This window comes from Hemitrygon akajei, unplaced genomic scaffold (genome assembly GCF_048418815.1).
Source record: "Hemitrygon akajei unplaced genomic scaffold, sHemAka1.3 Scf000208, whole genome shotgun sequence".
In the NCBI taxonomy this organism is placed as follows: domain Eukaryota; kingdom Metazoa; phylum Chordata; class Chondrichthyes; order Myliobatiformes; family Dasyatidae; genus Hemitrygon; species Hemitrygon akajei.
Window position 1 is genome coordinate 54,243 of NW_027332093.1, and position 19,951 is coordinate 74,193.

The 19,951-nt window shown below is 45.8% G+C and overlaps 1 protein-coding gene across 1 annotated transcript in view; it reads left to right on the top strand.

Moving 5' to 3' along the window:
- The window catches only part of LOC140724415 (NACHT, LRR and PYD domains-containing protein 3-like), a 130,759-nt gene that overhangs the window by 19,174 nt on the left and 91,634 nt on the right, over positions 1-19,951 (top strand). The window contains exons 5-6 of the mRNA XM_073038864.1: positions 232-403; positions 501-566. Coding sequence (XP_072894965.1) covers positions 232-403; positions 501-566 — 238 coding nt within the window. The remainder of the gene's footprint in view (positions 1-231; positions 404-500; positions 567-19,951) is intronic.

Here is a 19,951-nt window from a genome sequence, read left to right on the forward strand (position 1 = left end):
CACGTTGCATCTACCGCAGGGTGTCAGTAAATCCTTATTCTTACACAATATGGATTTAGAATTTCCTTCAGTTACTGTTTCTCTGTTAATGACTGAACCCAGGGAGGATGAGGCAGCAGCCCAGTGATTGCATCTGTTCTGAAGCTACCGGGATCATGAACAGATATTTTCCTGCACATTCTCCATGTCTGTCTGTCTGCTCCACAATAATTTCATTGTTTCCTTTTGTAGAAAGTCACTGAGCTGACAGAGAAGGGAAACCGGACAGAGAGTTCCAGACTCTTCCTCAGTTTGGTGATGGGCAAAGGCTCCCAGGCCCGGAGGGCGATGTGGGAATCCTTTGTGACGTGGAGGACTGAGTTACCGAAGTTGGACAGAATACTGAGGGAAATACAGGAACTCGGTATGTTAAAAACACGCACTGAACACAAAGACATATTGAAATAAACATTTTAGTTATTTTACCTCTGTTTTCATGGACATTATTTTGACTTAAACAGGTCCTGATCCACAGGAATACATAGACATTGCCCAAGGGTTATCTGAGTTGCCCTCTCATCTGATAGGTGAGTGATGGAATGCACAGTTCAAACCGCATCTCAAATGTTATACTGTGACTTGGCAGAATCTGGGAATGAAAATTCACTATCACTCATTCGCTTGTGTATGGTTTTAGGTTAAAATTCAGATAACCTCTTGTTGCAGCCTGAATATTCTAAAATGTACTTTTCCTGCTATTCCAGTTGTTAATGTGTTAATCCAGCTGCTGGGTCTGCTGAACCCTTGACTCCAGTTTCTAATACTCTGGGAACCCCACCCAGGCTCCTGATACACTGTATGACCCAGTCCAGGTGACTTTTCTATCTTCAGACCTTTCAGATACAGAAGCAACCTTCCCCTTCATAATTGCAGCTACTCTCAATTCTGTCCGCGGATGCCCTTTACATTTTGGAATTCTGCTAGTGTTAATGTATCTATCTATCTATCTATCTATCTATCTATCTATCTATCTATCTATCTATCTATCTATCTATCTATCTATCTATCTATCTATCTATCTATCTATCTATCTATCTATCTATCTATCTATCTATCTATCTATCTAGTGACTTCCACAGAGTTTGTCTGGAATGTCCTTCTCACCCGTTACTAAATCTACAATATCATTTTCCAGCGGTCCGATATCAACCCTCTCCCTTTTTTTCCACTCTTTATATATCTGGGAAAGAAAAACAAATCTTTGATATCCTCTCTCGTGTTATTGACAATAACCTCGCATTTCCTGCATATTCAGGTATATCTTGGAGCATCTTTAACACAGTTGCCTCCAACACGACCCAAGCTGTAAATTCCAGGCATCCACCACCCTGTGAAAAAACGACCCAAACATGCTGTAAATTTACCCCATCTCACCTTAACCAAATGCCCTCTGGTATGAGTATGAGCTAAGTTGAAAGCAAAATGCAGGCTCTCTACCTAGACCTTATCTTATAAACTTCAGTCAGATCTCTATTCTAACTCCAGAGTAAACAAACCAAGTCTATCAAACCTCTGCTTGTCTCACATGCCACAGAATCCAGGCAACATCCTGATGAACCTGTTCTGCACCCTCTCCAATCCTTCCCAGAGCTGGACCATCGGAAATGAATACAAATCTCCAGATGCTGCCTAAAACCATCAGAATTAGGAAGAGAATTAAGCTATTCGGCTCTGCGAATTTACTCCGCAATTCTTTTCAACCCTATTATCCTGCCTTCTGTAAATGTTGACGCTCTTCCGAATCAGGAACATAGACCTGCATTTTAGTATACCCATTGACTTGTCTTCCTCAGCTGCCTATGACAATAATTTCAGATTCACCACACACCAGCGAAAGCAATTTCTTGCAATGTGGGTCCCCGCCAGCCGGGACAATTCCCCACAGTTCCCAAGCATGTTAATATCCTGTATGAGCCTCCCATGTGGGATCTTGTCAAACACCCGACTAATATCCAAGTAGACAATATCCATGTGTAACTTCATCCATCACGTTTGTCACCTCCTGGAGGAACTCAATCAAGTTAGCCAGACGCTAACCCCACCCAAAGCCTTGCTGATGAACCCTAAAACATTCTCCCTTTCATACTCCCATGCAGCAGAAAATATTAAAAAAACTGAAGGTATGTACCCCCAGCTTTAATTCTGCATTTATAAGACTATTGAATGGTCGCCTATTATTTTATTGCTGGCTGGCAATAATAAGGCAATTTTATATATAAAATTGTAACATCGTGTATCTCATAAATGATAACCACTCATTTAGAAAACCACAATACTTACAGAAGAGCAGAAAGAATACCGTTAGGGTATGAACGGATTTAAGGAACAACTGATAATAGATTATGTAATTCTATATCCAACCCTCAGGAAAGCAAAAATCTTTCAATGTTATATTGTATCAAAAACCATTTGATTCCCTCCCTCGCAGGGTTAAGAGAAGTTCCAAATATATATAAGATTCATCCAATACTTGTGAAATTTCTACAACATCTAATAAAACATTGGCGCCCAATAATCACCCTATAAACAACCACAAAGGAACAAACACCGTTATAAAAATAAATGTAGGGATTTTTCAGTGTGACTCACGAAGCCCACAATGGTTTTGCGTGGCTTTAAACCCGCTCATAATTTACAGAAATGGACAAACCTCTGGTATCAAATCAGATTAAAAAAATGAATTATACCTTGACACAGCTGTACATTGATGATTTGAAATTATTTACTCTTGCATCAGTAAATCTAAAACAAATAATTAAAACAATAGAACTAATTTCCAAAGATATAAGCATGAACTTGAGACTAGAAAAGTACAGAACATGAAACATAAAGAGAGGTGCAATAGAGCCGGTAGAATATCAAACAGAGCATCAGGTTTCAAGGCAACTGATGGATGAATATGAAGCATATATTTAGAATATCAATAAGCAAAGAAAATAGGTCATCGTTTGATAAAGGAAAATCCTTCAACAAAATTTACTTCAAGGCCGAGGAAACGTTGAATTTACTGCGAGCCTGAAGAAAAGGTGAATTTATATCAAGGCTGAAGGAAATCTGCCAAACAGAGCTGAACAGTAAAAATATAACAAAGGTACTAAACTCTCCCTATGCCCATATTGACGTATTCTTCTGGTATGAAATGGATCTGGAAAATTTGCAAAGAAAACTAAGAACTTAAATAACAATTTCTAGTGCACCATGTGCACTGGTGCGCACTTAGATTGATATGAACGAGGACAGTATGAATACAATGAATAACAGATCTAAAACAAATGGCACAACAGTAAGAAAAAAATTCTCAGGATCAGGGTTAATATCACGGAGATATGTTGTGAAAAGTGTTTTTCTGCGCCAGCAGCACAAATATAATATATGTATACAACTATAGAAGTAGAATTGTATCAGTTTGAATTAATGAGTCTGATGGCCTGGTGGAAGAAGCTGTCCCGGAGCCTGCTGGTCCTGGCTTTTATGCTGCGGTACAGTTTCCCAGATGGTAGCAGATGGAACAGTATGTGTTTTGTGAGACTTGGGTCCAGAATGATCCTTTGGGCCCTTTTTACCCCGTGTCTGTAACGTCCTGAATAGTAGGAAATTCACATCTAGAGACGCACTGGGCTGTCCGCACCACTCTCTGCAGAGTCCTGCAATTAAGGAAGGTACAGTTTCCATATCAGGGCATGATGCAGCCAGTCAGGATGCTCTCAATTGTGTCCCTGTAGTAGATCTTTAGCATTTGGGGGCCTATACCAAACTTCCTCAACCATCTGAGGTGAAAGAGGAGCTGTTGTGCCTTTTTTCACCACACAGCTGATGTGTACAGACCACGTGAGGTCCTCAGTGATGTGAATGCCGAGGAACTTAAAGCTGTTCACCCTCTCCACCCCAGATCCATTGGTGTCAATGGGGGTTATCCTCTCTCCATTCCTCTTGTCTTTGCGACATTGCAACCAGCTCCTTTGTTTTTGCGACATTGAGGGGAAAGTTGTTTTCTTGACACCACTGTGTCAGGGTGATGACTTCTTCTATGTAGGCTACCTCGCTATTAATTGAGATTTGGCCAATCAATGTAGTATCATCAGCAAACTTAATTAGCAGATTGGAGCTGTGGGTGGTAACACAGTCATGGGTATATAGATTGTAAAGGAGGGAACTTAGGATATAGCCCTGAGGAGCACCTATGTTGAGTGTCAGAGGGGCAGAGGTGAGGGAGCCTCCTCTTACGACCTGCCGGTGATATGACAGGAACTCCACGATCCAGCTGCACAAAGCAGGGACATGGCCGAGGTCTCTGAGTTTCATGTCGAGCCTGGAGGGAAATGATGGTGTCGAATGCTCAACTCTAGTCCAAGAACAGCATTCTGACATAAGCATCCCTCTTCTCCAGATGTTTAAAGACAGTGTGCAGAGCAGTGGCTATTGTGTCATCTGTCGATCGGTTGTGTCGGTAGTTGAATTGTAGGGGGTCCAGTGTGGGTGACAGCATGCTGCAGATGTAGTCCATGACCAGCCTCTCAAAGCATTTGCTTATTACTGAGGTGAGTGCGACAGAACACCAGACGTTCAGACATGTTGCCTTAGTTGTTTTAGGTACAGGGACAATGGTGGATGATTTGAAGCAGGAGGACACTCTAAACCTGGAGAGGGAGAGATTAAAAGTATCTGTAAGCACACCTGCCAGTTGTGCAGTGCAAATCCCAAGCACACGGCCTGGGATGCCGTCCGGTCCCGAGCCTTGCGACTGTCCACTCGTTGGAAACACCTGCGTACTCCAGACTCAGAGATGACCAATGTGCATGTCGCATCGGCAGCTCTCCTCGGGGGTTCAGTGTTGGCGATATCGAACCAAGTGTAAAACAGATTCAGCTCATCGGGGAGAGAGATGGTGATGTTGGCAGCACCACTGTGCTTAGCTTTGAAGTCCACGATGGTGTGCAGGCCTTGCCAGAAGGTGTGTATGTTGTTGGTGGAGAGTTGTGCCTGAATCCTGTCTCTGTATTGTCGTTTCACTGTCCGGGATGACTTTGCACAGATCGGATCTGCATTTCTTGAGCTCCCGCTGATCACCGGCAATGTAAGCTGTCAGTCATGCAATACGTGCTGTTCAAACCGAACTGTTGATACAAATTTTGTGGTTTGGGCAGTCCTGACCGGTTTCTGGTGGAAAACATCCCCCCTCTGTTATAATAACACACAGCTGGGGAAGTTGTGATTACAGAGCTGTGATAACAACAGCCGGGAACTCCCTCGGCAGCCAGGAAAGTTTACACAGCAGCACCAGGTACACCAGATCCGGGGAACAAAAGGATTTGAGGGCATGGACATTCCGGGGTTCCACCAAGCATTAATGACCAGGAAGCATACCCTAAATCCTTTTGTTTGTGTGTGTGTGTGTGTGTGTGTGTGTGTGTGTGTGTGTGTGTGTGTGTGTGTGTGTGTGTGTGTGTGTGTGTGTGTGTGTGTGTGTGTGTGTGTGTGTGTGTGTGTGTGTGGTACTGGATGACGGCATGATCGTTGGTGATTGTAGGTGCCAATTCTGGATCTACAGACCCGGGAGCAGTAGGACACGGATGTAGCTGGGATTCGGGCGTTTGGGTAGTTGGATCCTTCTTGCATCTCCTCTTCTTTTCAGCAGCCGCTCTTCTGGGTTCCTCAAAATTCTTGTCTTTGCCGTAGATCAGCCACTGCCACTCGTTGACCTCCATATTTGCCTGAGAGAGCTGCTGTTTAATTTGGTCCTTGTACCTCTTGTGCGGGGCACCACCATCTCTCTTATCTTGGGAGAGTTCTCCGTAGAGTACTGCTTTCGGTAATGAGTTCTCCATGCGAGGCACGTGTCCTGTCCAGTGGAGCTGCCTGAGCAGCAAAATGGCTTCAGGCTTGGAAGTTGAGCATATATAGCTATGCATATCTGTGTGATTATATGAAATATTAAATTAAATAAGTAGTGCAAAAATAGAAATAAAAAAAGAGTCACTATCGATGGGGTCAATGTCCATTCAGAAACTGGATGGCAGAGGAGAAGTTGCTCCTGAATCGTTGAGTGTGCGCCTTACTCCGATCCTGTACAGTAGTCCCCATGAACCAGAAGGTGATGCAGCCAGTTACAATGATCTGCAAGTTACACCTGTAGAAATATTCGAGTGATGTTGGAAACTCCTGATGCAATATAGTCACTGTTGTGCCTTCGTTGCAGCTGCATGTATATATTTGGTCCAGGTTAGACACTTGGCGATATTGACAGCCAGGAATTTGAAATTGCTCACTCTTTCCACATCAGATCCCTCGATGAGGACTGGTGTGTTGTGTTCCCTCATCTTGCCTTCTCTGAAATCCACAATTAGTTCTAAGGATATATTTTCATCAACACAACGAGGATTCAGCACTCCATAGAAGCATATGCAATTCTGATAAGGGGTACACATCACTGAACGGAAATGAAAGCATCACCCATAAAAATGAAGAAACTAACATAATAGTAGAAAATGTTAACCAATGGAAGAGTCTGGCTCCCCATGGAAGACATCCACATGACTAAGCCGACTAGGTGTCGACAAGGAAGTGTCGAGCGCCTGGCTCAAAGTTGGAGACCTTTTCCCAGAAACAGAAGAGATCATTGAAACAATGCAGGACAAGGTTGTTGAGACATGTAGTTATCAATAAAACAGAATAAACGACCAATAGGTCCAAGGCGATAAATTACAAGAGAAACCAGAAGCAATCCAACACGTTACAGGACCTTGCTATAGTTTAACTGAATCTCATTACTTGCACAAGCACTATCAAGTGGTGGACAACATTCCCAGAAATCTTGCGTAAACTACAACTGATGAAAAAAACCATAACTTACTCTAAGTACAAACCTGCTCCGCTTTTAGAGTTAGAGTCCTTCATATCATATTGCGACTGATCATTATTTCAGATAGGATAATCCACGATAACTGTTCGGATGTACTTTTACAGGATAAACAAGTAAAAACAACTTTTTGACTATATATAGCCTTTCCAAACACACATAGCTTACAGAAATGAATTAGTGAAAAACACCAGAAATATGCCGAATTAAAAGGGGAAAATGAAAGACTATGGAACACGAACAGGGTATTCATTATTCCTATCATAATATTGATAACTGGTATCATCCCAAAGGCTTTACACAATAGTATTAATGAATTAGGCCCAAACGGGAATAATTGTGTAAATCTTCAAAAACACACAGTACTATACACCATGAGAATAGCCTGAAATTTCCTATCAATTCAATCAGGAATGCGCTTGGCTATGCCCGTACCTCAAGTTTTACCAGTTTAGGCTAAGATGATGATGATGATGATGATGATGATGATGATGATGATGATGATGATGATGATGATGATGATGATGATAATAATAATAATAATAATAATAATAATAATAATAACAACAACAACAACAACAACAACAACAACAACAACAACAACAACAACAACAATAACTTATGCCGTTCAAACTGCATCACCGCGGGATAAAGTGCAAACTTGAAAATAAAAGACAAAATGTTGTCAGTCGTAATATACACCTCAGACTTCTGCGCAGTACTGTGGTTTTAGGTGTTGAATTCTACAGTTTAGGAGCACAGTTCCGAAAACAAAACCCTGATCTCCCAATGATCCTTTGGCCTTCTACCTTACTGTCTGCCTGCATTGCATTTTCTCGGCAACTGAAACACTGTTTCCCTGAACTATCCTGTTCCGTTTTTCCTTGTACGACCTCATTGCACCGATGTGATGTAATGATCTATTTGGATCGCATCCAGAAAAGTTTTCCATCTTACCGTGGTGAATGTGACAATAATAAACCAATTTATTGATTTATTGTTTTCAATAATACAGCGCCCCTTGTTTGCTTAAGATTGTTTTACTGGGGGTTGGTAGTAGGGATGAGCTGCCACGACCTATGAAATGCTCCCAGTGGCATGCGACTAAAATAGCCTCTGGCAACAAAGTCCAGCTAGGGCCTTCACGTGTTGTTTAGCCACTAAGCCCAGTGGAAGCATTTCTTCTGACTGGTGCCTTACAGCCAGTCGCTTTGGGCAGATGAGGCTCATCGGCCGTGATTGGCAGCTCACCCAGGAACAGGAAAACTCTGATCTCAAAACTCCGCTGCCTTGCAACTGCACCCCTCATGGGGAAGAGTTTGGGAGTAAACCCAGTGGGAAAAGCCTGGAGCTGGAGTCCCTGAGTCAGTGTTAAACAGTGTTCAACGCAGACTGGCATCTCCTGCGACACCTCTGGTCCCAAGCTGTGCAAGTCTCCGCCGTTCCTTCGTGTTCATCAGATGTATGGAGAGAGGGAGCTTGCAACATCGGCAAAAGCTTCCTCTCCATATCGGAGTGTCCTGACTTGTAGGAGCAGGACATCCATGGCCGACCCTGACAGACGGAGGCCTTAAAAGAGAGCACCCCACACCCCCACAGCAAAACTGATGAGTAGCACCACCCTCTCCCACAAACACAATGTACATCATTGAGACAGACGCTTGTGATTTCTTCCATTAACAGAGATTTCATCTTTCCACCAATCCTCCATCACTGCGATTGAAAACTACCCATTTTCATTCCTGTCATTCTGATGGGCTATCGATACACAACTTCACTGTGATTCTCCCCCAGACGCTGCCCGACTTGGAGTATTTCCCGCGTATTCTGCTCCAGTTTTGATGCAAGAGCAGTGGACACCTGTGACTCCCCAGTGTGCAGCTTTGCCAAAATGCGCAGTGTCCTGCTCTCCATATTTCCACACCAGATCAACATTAACATCATCTGTTAATGATGCAAACAATGCTTTAAACACAGTGAAATATTGTCGTGACGGGAGGGGCTGAATCGATATATTAGGTCCAGGTTTGATACTCAGAGATATTGACAGCCAGGAATTTGGAATTGCTCACTCTTTCCACATCAGATCCCTCTATGAGGACTGGTGTGTTGTGTTTCCTCATCTTGCCATTACTGAAATCCACAATTAGCTCTAAGGATATATTTTCATCAATGCAAGGAGGATTCAGCACTCTGTACAAGCATATGTAATTCTGATAAGGGGTACACATCACTGAACAGAAATGAAAACATAAACCATAAAAATGAAGAAACTATCATAAGAAAAGAAAGTTAACCAATGGAAGAGTGTCCTGTCTTGCGTATCCAGTCAGCTGGGACGCAATATCCCTGCTCAACTCTGATAGGCGGAGGCATCATAATACAGTGTCCCACACTCCACCTGCCAGAATGATCAGTAGCAGTTGCCAAGACTTCACCACCCTCTCCCACACACACGATGTACACCACTGAGACGCTTATGCTCTTTGCCAGTCACGGAGATTCCTTTCCATCTTTCCTCCACTCCTCCATCACTGAGACTAAAAACGACCCATTTTCATTCTTGTCATTCCGATGGGTTATCGATCCGAAACCTCACTGTGATTCTCTTCACAGATGCTGCCCGACTTGAGTATTTCCCACATATTCTGCTCCAGTTTTGATGCAAGAGCAGTGGACACCGGTGACTCCCCAGTGTGCAGCTTTGCTAAAATGCACAGGGTCCTGCTCTCCATAGTTCCACACCAGATCAACATTAACATCCTCTGTTAATGAGGCAAACAATCCTTTAAATATAGTGAAATGATGTTATAACGGGGGTGCAGTCAGGATTGCAATAGGATATCAGAGGAAAGCTCACCATCACAAGTAATGAGTACCAGAAGATGAGGACTGGACATTTTTCTGGGACATTCATCGCTGTTAATTCGGGTGTCTGTGAACAGAAATATACTTCCTGTCCTAATATCTATGGAAGCATTGAATTAATTTATGTAATCTTAAACACTGAATATTGGAATGCATTTAGGAATTTCTTTGTCCGTTGAACCATTTAACATTTTGACTATGTTCTCTGTTCCCATGGAAGATGTTCAACAGAAACACAAGGAGACTCTACGGGCACAAACTGCAACACTGAGAGTGAACACGATCCTGATGAGAGAGAAGGTGAAGGTTTTCCAGCTGGTTGATCGATACGCTGAGCACACGGTCATTTCTACTGTTCGAGTTCGGAGAGTGGTGGAACATGAGCTGCTGGCAAGAGGCAGAGACCACGAGGAGTGGAGAGAGAAACATCTCCGCGGAGAGCTGGAAAAAATCCGGACTGATCAGTTGTTCCAGAGCAGCTTTTCCCGCAGTAAATCCAAATCTGGGAGTTCGGCAGCAATGGCTGGAGTCCCGGGGATCGGGAAAACAACAATGGTACAAAAGATTGTTCATGACTGGGCCACGGGGAAAATTTACCAACAGTTCCAGTTTGTCTTCAGTTTCAAATTCCGCGATTTAAACTCCATTAACTGCAGAATTAACCTGAAGGAACTGATTCTGGATCAGTATCCTTACTTCGGGAATATCCTGAGAGAGGTCTGGAAGAACCCAGAGGGACTGCTGTTTATATTCGATGGTCTGGATGAATTCAATGACAAAATTGATTTTGCTGACAGTCGGAGAGACACAGAACCTCAGTACACATGCACAGATCCTGAATTCAAATGCAAGGTGTCTGACATTGTGTACAGTTTAATCCAGCACAAGCTACTCCCAGGGTGTTCAGTGCTGGTGACCACCCGCCCCACTGCGTTACATTTATTGGAAAAGGCTAAGATCAATGTCTGGGCTGAACTCCTGGGATTTGTTGGTGAGGAACGGAAGGAATATTTCTTCAGGCATTTTGAAGATCAGCCGGTGGCAGCAGCTGTTTTCAAACACGTGAAGGAGAACGAGATCCTGTACACCATGAGCTACAACCCCTCCTACTGCTGGATCCTCGCTCTGGCACTGGGCCCCTTCTTCACACAAAGAGTCAGGGACCTACAACGAGTTCCCAAGACCATCACCCAACTGTACTCCTACTATATGTATAGCATCCTGAAAAATCACAGCCGTGAGGTTAAGAACCTCCGTGATGTGTTACTCAGGGTTGGACAGATGGCCTTCAGAGGAGTGTCCGAGAAGAAGATTGTGTTTACAGATGGAGATTTGATCAAGTACAATCTGCAGCCTTCCCAGTTCCTGTCCGGGTTCCTGATGGAGCTTTTGGAGAGAGAGGATTCTGCCCGGAGTGTGGTGTACACATTCCCACACCTCACCATTCAAGAGTTTGTAGCTGCAGTCGCACAATTCCTGATCCCAGATGGCAGAGATATTATGAAACTCCTCACTGAAACCCACAACATGACAGATGGGCGATTTGAGGTATTTCTCCGTTTTGCTGCTGGTCTCTCCTCCCCAATGACAGCTCGGGGCCTGGTGGAGTTTCTGGGTCCATTTCCTCATGAAACAACCTGCCGGGTGATTGACTGGGTGAAGGAGGAGGTTAAACGCCAGATTGGAAACACGGGAAGTGAACCTGGTAAAAGGAGCCTCCTGAACACATTGCACTACCTGTTTGAGTCTCAGAATCATGGACTGGCCAAAGACGCACTGGAATCAGTGGTAACACTTTCATTCCGTGGAATGACACTGACCCCGATTGACTGCACAGTCCTGTCTCATGCCATCGGACACTGTGATACAATAAAACACCTCAACCTGTGGGACTGCCATATTCAGTGTGAAGGAATCCAGCGGCTGGGACCCGGGCTGCCCAAGTGCCAGGAGTTGAGGTAACGATTTATCTCTCACTCTGAACTGTGAAACTGTTCCATTGTGTTGTTTCAATGTAAAGGGATTTGGGTAAATTTGTAGTAAATCAGATTGTGACAAATACCCAGGGGATTAGTCAGTAAATCTGCAAGGACGGGAGGGTTCTGTGGTCCCTTGTGAAGGGATGTTGGAGACTTCATCAGATCAGTGAACAACGGCCATTGGTTTAATTGTAGTAAATCACAGGAATGGCCGTGTTTCTCGCTGCCTGTGACACGTCTATTGACAATGTTCCTTCTCACTGTTACTGACACCCATACCGACATTGACTGCAGCAGGTGGGTCAGAGATTCACACCCCCTTCCCGGTGAGGGACAAGAGACCGTCAGCAGACTGCCCCAGTGAGAAGGAAAGAAATACCATTGTGAGATTGTCCTCCCTGCCCTTCCCCATGTGTGACTATCACCATCAGTCCACCTGTGTGACTGTGCTCACTACCAGATACCCGGACCCCATGGGAGCATCTCCTCTCCCGATTGTGGGCCTCAGTTCAGACCCACGCCTTCCGTACAATCTATTTCTGAATTATCTTTTCCCATCGGTATACTGCTGTGGGATCTCTCTTCCCCATCCCCTTCCTCCTGAGGGATTTCTCTTCCCCATCCCCTTCCTCCTGCAGATTCTGTCTTCCTATCCCTTTTCCTCAGGTGGGGTCTTTTCCACCATCTCCCATTGACATTTCCCGACTTTCTACCACCCTTCAACGCTGTCCCTCCCAATCCTCTCACGTCAGGAACACTTTTTAACCTTCGGGGAATGAGACAGAATATGTGGAGATTACAGGGTCACATCGACAGACTAAATTACTGACATTGGGTGAATACCCTGGAGCTGGTCAGTGAGGGACACTGACAGTGATTTGAACTGCGATCACTGATTAACTGAAGGGTTTAATGTTTCCTGAAATACGAGAGTGAGAGACATTCCCTCAAACCCACGGTTTGAATCACTTTGTTCATCAATTTGTCTGCTTGTGTTTAGACTCGGGGGGAATAAACTGGAAGATTCAGGAGTGATACTGGTGTCTGCGGCTCTGAGGAACCCAGAGTGTAAAATACAGAAGTTGGAGTAAGTACCAGACTGTGGGAGATTGTGTTTACAGTCACTGGGTGTCTGACACTGAACATTAATGGTGCACTGGGGATTTGTACCGTCTCTTGTCTCTCTGTGTCCTTCACCCTCACTCTCTCTCATCTCCAGGCTAAACAATGTCGGTCTCACAGATTCTGGTGTCGAGGATCTCGTCTCCACTCTCAGTACAAACTCATCACTGACGGAGCTGGATCTGGGAAGGAACTGGCTGACAGACCTATCTGTCCCCGCTCTCCGCCGCCTCATATTGACCCTCCCGAGTCTGGAGCGGATCTGGTGAGAGTTTGTGTTAATGTTCAATGTGCTAAAATATCAGCGGATCAGCGGGTTTTCTGGTGATATTTGTCTGTGAGTGTTGTTGAAACATTAACCCCAGTCCCCTGTTACTGACACTGTTGTGTAATCTGTTTATTTCATCTTTAATCTCCAATCTGTTTCAGGCTGTTCGGGAATCAGTTCAGTGAGACCGGGAAGAAGGAACTGGAGTCTCTGCGGGAAGTCAGACCCGGACTGAGAGTGTATCTGTGAACATCTGAATGTCTGAACATCCCCGCCCGCGGGATGGGGACATCTTGGCCGATTTCCCGCCCTCCCCTTTAACTCCCGCCCTTACCTTTAATGGCCGTGCTGCGGGGGTAATTTCCAACGGTTTTAAAGGAACTGACTCCAGTCTCGAGCTCGGTGGCATCGGAAGCAGTCCCGCAGTGACGTATTTCCGCCTGTTGTCGAGCGGCGCAGCTTCCACCGGACTCGCGAGACTCCCCCCACATGTGACCCCATGGAATTACACAGACGAGATGAGCTCGGGATCTGGGGATCAGTCTGGGACACCGGTATCCCGGGGTGGGATTCTCCCGGGAGAGAATCCTTTTGCTCCCTTTGCTGAGGACGGTGCATTCGGCAGTCTGGCCGACATAATGATGTCAAATTGACAAATACCTCGGCAGTGACTGTGGATCTGCAGCGATCTCGGACACCGCCCTGAAAAGAGATTTCATTCAATCATTCGTTGCCGCCTCTCAGTTATTTATCTACGTCAGAACAAATCATGGCTGACGGCTGGCAATAGAAGTCCGAGCACGGCTAAGAGATCGGGATTCTGCCGTCATATCAGGGGAATAAGGCAGCCCTCAGGTCTTTTCTGCTCAGTTTCATGCACGGAATGACGTTCCGGGATCGAATGCCCCCCATATACCCAAGGAGCAGGCACTCCGTCTCGCCTGTTGATATGAACTGGGGTGAAGAGCAATGACGGTGGCGGGGGTGGGTGAGGGAATGGGGAATGGAGGTCACGATCAGAACAACCGATCCTTACTGAATAGCTGCTGCTGCGTGTTCATATATTTTTATTCATATCTTCACATGAAATGTTTCGATTAGTATCGTTCAGCACAGACAAGGTGGGACAAAGGGCATTTTCCTGTGTGTACTCTGCCATGTTCAGTGGTACTGATGAATTAAGTTAATATCTGCCTTCCTGTTTGTTTATAATGAAGTTTTAAATAGTCGAGCAGAAAAATAAATCATGTTACATTCATGGAAATGTATTGAAATTTGCATATATGGTAAGATATCTCAAGTCAGGCGTGGGAATGCAGACTCTTTGGAGTCGCGGGGGTGGAGACGCGCTCGCTGAATCGGGTGAGTCTAAGACCAGAGGACGCAGCGTCGGAATAGAGGGACGTCATTTCAGAGCGGAGATCAGGAGTGAAGTCTTCAGGTGGAGAATGGTGGATCTGCGGAATTCGTTGCCTCAAGCAGTTGTGGAGACCGTCTTTATCTGTACGTGTTTAAGGCTGATAAATTCCTGATTGATCCGCGCATGAAGGGATACAGGGAGAAGGCAGGAGAATGGGGCTGAGAGAAAAACTGCATCTTCCACGATGAAATGGCGAAGCAAACCCGATGGGCCAAAGGGACTAATTCTGCTCCTAGGTCTTATAGGATAATAGTCCTGAATCGGCAGGAATGATATAGACAGGAATGCGGTTGGTTGTGGCAGGTTAATAGACACGATAAGTTAGAATAAGAACTATAGATTATTGCAAGAAGTATTCTAATTCCCTGACCGGGAACCGAACCTGAGCCGCGGCAGTGAGAGCGCCGAATCCTAACCACTAGACTGTAGCGAAGTACTACATACAGAGCAGGAAACAACAACACGCAGTCGGTAAATCGTTTCGAGACTATTTTATTCAAATTTAATCGTCTCTCCGGGCGGAAATGACGTCCGAAGTGCATTACCAAATTCTCTCCCCGCGCGCGGGCAATTTGTGAGCAGGTTCGCCTGCACAGAAAGTGGGTCGCCACAAGACCATCAGGGAAGCTACGGAAGCACTGTACACAAGGAAACATAACAAACGAATGAGCAAATATAGAATAAAATATATACATAAATCATAATTATGAAGAAATAAGTGATAAATATTGCGTTTTTGAGCTGGACCGTCATTGGGAGTTTGTCAGTCGGCCGTGGAATCAGTTCAGTGATAGATTGAGCGATGTTACCCACTCCGGTTCAGTTTCCTAATAGTTGAGAGGGTATCAGTTTTTGTTCCCTAGTCGTGGGCAACATATTCTTTCTGTCCCCTCACCAACACCACCCACCGCCACCTCATGGCAGCAGCGAGAAGAGAGCACGGTCTGGATGGTGGGGACCTAAATGACTGATGCTGTTCCCTGCATCAGCGCTCCTGATAAATGAACGGATAGTTGTGATGAAATAGGCCTTATACACTACTCTGTGTACACTTTTGCGTTCAAAGCTTTGATAATCTGTACCAGGTCGTGATGCAACTGTAAATAGCCTCGCCACCGCACCTCCATATAAGGCTGTCAAACAATGAGATGAAATGCCTAATCTTCGTAAACAACTGAGAAAGTAGAGGAGCTGCCGTGTTTTGGCACGTAATTGCTAGAACTAGAAGAGATCTTTTGATAGGGTAACTCCACAGAATTCAAAGTTACTGACCCTCTCACCCTCTGATACCCTAATGAGGAGTAGTTCACCGACCTCCGGTGTCTCCTTTCTGTCTTCAATAATCAGCTCTTTACTTTGGCGACGGTGAATAGGCGGTTTCTGTCGTGCCGCGATTCAGGCAGACTTTCAATCTCCCTGCTATATACCGATTCACCCCAACTTCTTATACGAGAAACAACAGAGGTACCGTCAGCTTACTCAAAGGTGGCATCGGGGTTGTACTTAGCCTCCGTCACAGTTATAAAGCGAGTAGAGCAGGGGCTGAGCCTGTTCGTGCACCTAAGCTGATGGTGATTGTGGAGGAGATGTTATCACATTCCAAATTGACTGACTTATACCAGTGGGGAAATCGAGGATCCATTGCAGAAGGTGTTATTGACGCATACATATGATTACGATTAGTTCTGTGGGAATGACAGTGTTCAATCCAGAATTCTACTCAATGACGTGCATCACGATGTATCGATCTTCACTCTCTACTTGTCCCCGGGACGAGTGAATAGTCTATAAATTGGCATCTGTTTTTGACCTGGAGACGGCAGGCAAACTGCAGCGGACCCAAGTCGGTCCTCGGCCTAGAGCCAATACGTTTCGTCCCCAACCACTCAAAACACTTCATCAAAGTGGAAGTTGGTGCTTCTGAACGATAGTCTTTGAGGCAGGTTACCACAAACCTCTTGGGCACCAGTATGGTTGAAGACCTCCTGACACTGTGAGCAGCTCAGACAAACGAGGCGAGCGGTTAAAGATACAAGTGAAATCTCCAGCCATGTAATTCGCACAGCTGATCAGACGGGTGCACCGTCCGGGCCAGTTGCTTTCTGCAGGAAAGCGCTTGTGTAAAGTTCACCATCCTGAAGGATGTTCTCACGTCGGCCTCAGAGAGTGAAGTCACCGGGTCGTGGGGAACAGAGGGAATTTGCTAAGGTGCCTCCTAAGTCGGTCAAAATGAGCATAAAATGCATTGAGTTCATCTGGGAGCGGAAAACCAGCTGTCACGTTTGTCGCTCAGTTGTTTTTTTTTCTTGTTGGATGTGATAGCATTCAAGCCACGTGGCAGCTGTCGAGCATCTTTCAGTCTTTCAAGTTTTGTCTGGATTGCCACTTCACCTGTGAGACAGCTTTCCGGAGATCACACCTGCACCGCTTGTAATTTCCTTCGTCGCCCGAGCCGAACGTCACGAATCTGGCGCTCAGCAGGTTGCAGATCTCTTGTTCATCCAGCGCTGCCGGTCGGGAAACCGTCTGGACTCTGAATGAATCAGTGGGGAACACTAGTGATCATTATTCGTGTCTTTATAAAGACTGCGATATCTGCCCTGGCGGTGTGTAACATGTGGTTTGGATCACAGAGGAGAACCGTCTCGGTAAGTAGCCCCGACAGAACTTAATCATTGTATGTTCCAGCTTGGGAGAACAAGCATGCAGCAAGAACACTATGTACGGAGAGCATGAAGAGTCTATCATGAGACAACACTCCCCTAACACTGCCACCACAATAACTTATTACCTTCTCCGAACGGTGGATTGAGAAGCCTTCAGCTGCTCCACCGAAGTGAACCGTGTCTCCATGAAACACTGAAGGCAACAGTCCCCCATTTCCCTCAGAAACAGCAATGTTGAAGTTACGTCATGTGTTTTGCTTTCTAGTAATTGGCCTTTTGTTGACATCGTGCCGGGTACAGGATGCTCCATATCCCATCGTTTTAGTCTGGCTTTGAAGTCATCCGAACCGACCACTTTTCCGGCAGTGGTAATGGCTGACCTTCGCTGATCGCTGAAAGGTGCCGCACCTGCATTCCCGAGAGTCAAGTCCACCTGGTCCTTCGGAAGCTCGTTAAATATCCAATTTATTTAGACAGCTCCAAAGTATGTTTCTGAAAGGGAAATTCGGAGCTTCAGATTGATGCGAATGTGGTACAGAGGAAGCACATCTCGACATTTTGCGAGCTGTCGGCAGTAAGTCATCTGTATCGACAGTGCCATCGTGGATCTTTGGATTTATACACGAAAATCAAAGCTCCCTAAAGCCTTATCGATGATGAAGACATCCCGCTCTTACCTGAGCCTACAAACTGCATCATGTCGCACAGCATGGTTAAACACGATCTGTGCAGGAAATAAAACAACGATGCATAAATTGCAGGCCATTGAGCCTAACAGCGCTGGTGGAAGAGTTACGGGAAGGGATGCGGGTGTTGGAATCTTTCAGCATTTAAACAGAGGATAATTGGGTATAATCAGATGGTTCCTAAATGTGTAAATGACATCAATATTGGTGGTGTCTTGGACAATGAAGATCATTGTCTAAATTTTACAAAGAGAGCGAGATCAACTTAGAAAGGGGCCAAGGAATGGCAGGTGGAATTTAACCTGACAAGATGCTGCGCTTTGTAAAGTTAAGGCAGGGCAGTTCTTGCATAGTAAATGGCAGGGTACTGGCGAATTCGTAGAATTGGATGAACCAAGCTTATGGAAGCATATTCGCTGAAACCGGTTATACATGTAGACAAGGTATAGGAAGGATACCGTTAGACTGGAAAGCAGACCGGGAACGGTTCATAAGAATGTTACCTGGAACACCCGGTTTGACTTATAAGGCGAAGTTGTGAAGGTTAAAACTTCTTCCTGTGGCACAGGACGCTGAGGGGTGACATTAATGAGGTGTATTATAGCATGAGGGTCACAGATATCAATATGGTTGTTGTGACTCGTCTAGTGTGGTAGTGTAGTGGGTAGTGTTTGTCGCTCTCATTTTCATCTTCCACCGCTGGCTAGCAGTCTCGCGAAAAGGAGAGCAGAACTTGTAAGTCTCTCCGTCTCAGTGCATAACCTCTCCAACAGCAAGCATCGTGTAGTGCCTGCTCGCCGGCGACACATGGAAACTGAACTCCTTCCGGACTCAGGCTGAATTACAGATAGCCAGACGGACTTCTGGCCCCTGAATACGTAGCAGGCAGGCCCACCGGCGTGTGGACACGCCCTGGTACTCGTGGACGAGATCCTCAGCTCTACGTAAATAACCCCACTGCCTTGTGGGCAGCTTCGGGAGAGACAGAGGCTCCGTGAGTGAACTCAGACAGCAAAACCGGAGTGCAGTCCCTAAGGTGGCTGGACGTCTCTAACATCCTTCCCGCTGCTCCGGCAGCCAAGCTGGTGACAACGTGTTGATTCATAAGGTTTCCTTTGGACTACACTGGTGAGGCCGGAAGGGGGTATCTTGACCACTGGGCAGCTCAAGATCTCCATACCTTCCGCCCAGGCTCGTGATGATGATGACCGTCGCGCATTGTCCTTCCGAAACACACGGATGACAACCACCATCGGAATGAAATGGCGACCAAAATACCTCCTCAGTCAGTTTACTGATGCGTTCATTAAAACCCAGACCCCACCCCACCCCACCCCGACCGTGACCGCTAAGGACGCACTGGGAAAGCTTCACAGTATCACCGGCTCTCTGGAGGAGTCCGGACGGTTTATCCATCAATGCAAGAGCCTTCTATCACGCTAACCTGCGCGACATATTAGGTATCAAGAGGGCACAGGCAGTCAAGGCGAAGAAAAAACTATCAGCAATAACTTTCTGATAGGGGCATTTCTGTCTACGAGGAAAACTGTACCAGTGACTGGCGACTGTACCAGTGCGGCCTCCCTAACGAATCGCACAAGGGAATATTTTGCACACTTCGAGAGATGCAACACGACGCCTTGCAGCTGAGTAGCCGCCCTCTGCAGCAGCGGCAGAGAACAGAACAATTCTGCAGAGAGCCAGTCCCCGTCAACATAACACTTTCCTGCTGAGTAGCCGCTGTCGCTGGCAGTGGCAGGCATGAGCTATCCTCTGCAGAGACCCAGTCCACATCAACATGACGCCTTACAGGTGAGCAGCCACTGTCGGTAGCAGTTGTACCGTACATGAGAAGGCCTCCGCAGAGAGCAAACTCATATCAACATAAAGTCCTTAGGTTGGCAGCCGCCGTCTGCAGCAGCGGTGGACATGGGAACGACTCTGCACGGAGCCAGTCCCCGTAAGGCTGCCGGATCAGTCAAAATCCCAGACCGACAGCTGAGGCCGTGTGCAGGCCAGAGCACTGACGTCTCCACGGGCATCTTCA